This window comes from Charadrius vociferus, unplaced genomic scaffold, assembly GCF_000708025.1.
Source record: "Charadrius vociferus isolate BGI_N301 unplaced genomic scaffold, ASM70802v2 scaffold567, whole genome shotgun sequence".
Classification (NCBI taxonomy): Eukaryota; Metazoa; Chordata; class Aves; order Charadriiformes; family Charadriidae; genus Charadrius; species Charadrius vociferus.
Window position 1 is genome coordinate 31,374 of NW_009649304.1, and position 4,569 is coordinate 35,942.

Here is a 4,569-nt window from a genome sequence, read left to right on the forward strand (position 1 = left end):
TGTTTAATATGATAGGCCAGAGCATATGGAGTACTTTAGTTAACGGTTGAAAATAAGACAGATTCAGAAGTTTAGCAGATAATTTAGCATGCTTCCCAGTTCTCAGTAATAATAGATCGTCTGCCAAAAGTCTGAGAAGAATGGCATCTTTAAAAAGTAAGGCCAGATCTTAAAAAGTCAGTGGCAAAACATTTTGCCAAGCTGAAAGCTAAGAACATTTTTACATTGCTGCCATCAACCGCATACATACTGGATAGGAGCCAGTGAGTCCCAATAAGCAAACTGGATGCTGACATTTACACTAGAGAAAGGAGGGCAAAAAGCCAGTCCTGAGAGATCGGACGGAAGGAGTTGGAAGATACACAGAGATTAACTGCATTCAGAATGATGGAGACATACTGCAGCTTTATGGATAAGCAAACAAAACCCCACAATATTTTCCAGCACGTGGTTTCCTGAAAGATGACAAAGAACAGCAAGGTGTGAAATAATTGTATTGATCAGATTGTGACAAAGACCTTCCTTGCTATTTGATTTTTGGGTTGTAGTTAATTTGTAATGTGAGCCAAAAATGATGATTCTTACCGGCCTCGGGAAGTTGAAGTATGGCAATGCTGCCCACAGCAGCAGGGTACTGACAATACTGACAACTGATCAACACAGTATAGAATACAAATTGCATACAGAGTTCTTCATTCTTTTTTTTTTTTACTGCAGTGCCCTAATAATCCTATTTATATCTAGCCTTGTTCCTCCTTTTGCATCATAAGATGTGCTGCTGGATATCTGTGTCTGAGAAGGTTATTTTATTGATAGGTCCAAGTGTCTCCAGAGAAGATAGACAAAACAGTCCAAAGTTCCTCTCACTTATGTCTAAACTTCTAGCATTTTTATAGCATGGACAGCTAGTACTTGCTTTCCACTAAATACATTTCCGCCTTCGGTCCAAGACAGAGTTGAAATCCAGTGCCACTTTTCCTTGCGTTGATTCTGAATTCAGCATAAGTACAAAAAACCTCTTCATATTGTCAAAATCGGTTGTTACCAAGATCAGTTTTCTTCACTGTTTTCCTCTTTACATGGCAGCATGCTGCTGTTTCGCCAACATCCATTTTATCAAGTCCTGTGACAGAGGGCCTTCTTGATGCCAGGAAAATGCTGACAAAATTAATGGACAGCACTTCCAAATTTCTGGGCGCCTGAATGGGTGACCACTGACCTAGCCACTGTGATTAGTGGTCACATTTTTACTTCCAGCATGAACTATTAAAACACACTTTTTCAAATTATTTCTTTCATGCTGGTCAGGAACACAGGGACCAGCCCTCTATTATTCTCAGCTTCTAGAGGTACTTCTTTACAGTGCTGTGCCTGTTAACACTTGCTGCAGTTTTGTTGCACATCAGATTCAAGCTCTGTATTGCAAATCACCAAGGTTTTTTGGTTGCTATATGCTTCTGTTTTTCAAAAGCTAAAGCAGTTAAAATAAGGGCATGAGGACTGTGAAAAGTGGATAGGAAAAGAGACAGAAACAAGAAAATTGAACACCAGTTATTTTGCAAAATCCATTTCTGTATTTGAAATTCCAAATACAAATTATGCTGTTGGGCCTGCATATTGTTGCTTTTGAGTTTTGCTTCCTTGAATTAAAGTTTCCATGGAAATCCTCTGCTAATAATTATTTTGCTATGCTTCTAATTACAATCCCACTGCAAGTCTTGCCAGTACCACACCAACCTCCCTTCACAGAATATCACACAGAGGAAGAAAAAGAAACTATTCAGCAAAAGCAAAAAGGAGACTCTAGTAAAAACAGAAGTAAAATGCAGCTAAAAATTATAAAACCTTAGCAATATATACACATATAGTCTGTTTGTGACAGGCAATAACTTGGTGGTGTTAAGTGCAATCTGGTTTTGTCTGTCTTTTGGTTTTTTCGTTGTTTTTTTTTTTGTTGTTGTTGGGTTTTTTTTTCCCCTCCTCACTTTTAGGTTTCATTTTCTAAGCTCAGGCTCTGTGTAAATACAGTTCTTTTTGGAAAGTTGTCAGAAATCTCATTAGCCTTCTGCGCTTTTTTTCAGATGAGGATGCCAAAAAAACATTAAGTCTTCTTATTATGGAATTGTTGTCTGTCTACCGTTTCCAGGAGACTGGCTGCAAAACATTACAATCAAGAAATATAACCTGAGATTGTAAATTAAATACAAAGATTTCACAATAAAGGCAAATCACCACTGGACCAAACTACCAAGGCCAATGGAGGGTTCTCATCACTTGGCAGAGACAGGGCACCTGACTGTAAAGTGTACATTTTTGAGCCGTGGACAGAAGTTACTGAAGGATCATGAAACAGTTTATGTACCCGCTTCTTTACTTAAACAAATTAGAAACCAAATTATCTATTCTAAGATCCCGGAAGCGTCTGTTACATCACTCTGCCATCACTGTGTGCCAGGCTGCAGTTTGGGCAGTTCTTCCTGCAGGCATGACAAAGTGATGGAAGGAAGGGATGGCAAAAAATGCAGCCCAGATGCATTAAAGCTCAGGTGTACCACTGCTCATCTATCTCTAAATGGGCTATGTGCTCCCTCATACATGCATATAGTGCTACCACTCGGTGCAGAAAAAGGGCAGAGCATTGAATCTACTTTGACCTTAGGACACCAGAGTGTCTCAGAGCCAAGGAACTGAACATCTGTTTGACTCTCTGACACTGAACTTTGGACAAAGGTTGTTCACAGTGAGACTTGCAGTTTTTCAGCAGTGGTACTCCAGCAGGTATTTTCCTTAAAGGATACAAAATTCAGGAATCATTGTTTCTCCCAGACGGTTACTCCTGATGCTGCACCTCCTAAACTTTTACCAGTCCTCTTATGTGTCACAAAAAATGTACCTGTGTGATATCTTTAGCTTCCATTGCTCACCACAGCCATACAGCATCCTGCTAGCACCGTCCTACATCAGTAGTAAAGTGACAGAACTGATAACCTGCAAATCTTTAGTAGAAAAAGAAAACAAAAGGAGATTTGTGATTCAAAATTTGTTTCATATCTGGTTTCTTTCTATCTTTCATGTGTCCTTATTATGCAGTTGCAGAATTAAATTGACACTTTCAGCGTGTTCATAGTCTGATGCTGTTCACCGTACCCACATCAGAATAATCACTTTTGCTCTCTTTTACATAAACCGTTAAGCAGCAGAGGCAGTTTCAAAATTTTAATGCCAAATTAGGGGCAATTTTTAAAACAATCAAACTGTATGGAAAAAGGATTGAAAAATTGCCAGTTGTTGGGATTGGCAGTGCTACATACATGTTGTACATTCATGATGCTGACTACATATTAACCACTAGTCATCCTTTCTTTGTGTTAGAGCAGCTTTTGCAGCCACCTGCAGTAACTGTCAAGTCTAAGAATTATGTGAGTTCCTACTCTTTACCGGTTTGTTCCTCATACAAAGAACAGTAAAATTAACACTATATGTACAATTAAAAAAATTGTCACATGTGATTACATTCAAACAGATATGAAGAAATGTTTCAATGTCTTCCTGTTTTGTTGTGGTTGGTCTCTGGTTTTCAGATATCAAACAAGTAATTCTTCTTGGCTGTGTATTTGGAATAGTTGGTCTTGCAGTCCTGGCACGTCTGACTTTCTTATGTAGAAAGGAGAGGTAAGACTCAACTCAACTGAAAACATGAATGAACATGCTAAAGAAATAGCAAGGGTTATGACCTTTATAATAATTTTTCTCAATGACAAAGAAATCAAACATGATATTTTCCTGCTATGATCTTTTATGAAAAGAAATCAAGTTTGAGTAGTCCTTCTGTCCTGATGGAAGACCATGAAGCAAAGCTGGAATTGTATTTCCAGGACATACAAACATGTGATTGATTGGTTCATTGATTGAGAAGGAACAGTACTTTTTTTGGTCAAAATGATTTATTTGTTAAGTGATATGCTACCAAAAACTCATAATTTATAAAAAAAATTTGAGAGTTTCACAAAGTCCATAGCACTCAGCAGGGCTGTATATTTGGATAGCAATGGAGGATAAAATCTTTTGTATAGCAGTAATAATTTTTGAACAGCTGAATTGTAACTAGGGAAGGCTTATTAGACAATTACTGAATCATGAAAGTCTGTCATCTACTTGATACTCTTCTGGATCTCATGGTAAATATAATTCTGTGACAAGTCATATGTTATATATAAGAAGGGAAAGAAGTAGCGCTACATACTGCAGGTCTTTGAAAACTTCTGCCTCTGCACCCAACTCTGACTATCACCCCGAAAAGGAGCTGCTCTTGGTGTTCACAGCTAGGATCAGACTTAAATAGTAAGAGAGAGTGAAGTATCTTAAAAAGCAGCAAGGCCAACATAAATATACAAAAATCCTAATAATTGAATGCTATGTGCTTTTAGATTTCTTTCTCCTTTAACAAACAAACAGAAAAACAATTAGGGGCTGTATTTTCAAGCTTTCCCCAGCCACCTGTCTGTCCTAAAATGTGAAAGATAAGCTCAGAAAATCACATGATTCTATGAGCAGAGATTGGGGGGGGGG

At 38.0% G+C, this 4,569-nt stretch overlaps 1 protein-coding gene across 1 annotated transcript in view; it reads left to right on the forward strand.

Annotated features, from left to right (window-relative positions):
- Positions 1 to 4,569, forward strand: part of SUSD2 (sushi domain containing 2) — a 28,800-nt gene that overhangs the window by 23,476 nt on the left and 755 nt on the right. Inside the window, exon 14 of the mRNA XM_009889170.1 lies at positions 3,582 to 3,672. Coding sequence (XP_009887472.1) covers positions 3,582 to 3,672 — 91 coding nt within the window. The remainder of the gene's footprint in view (positions 1 to 3,581; positions 3,673 to 4,569) is intronic.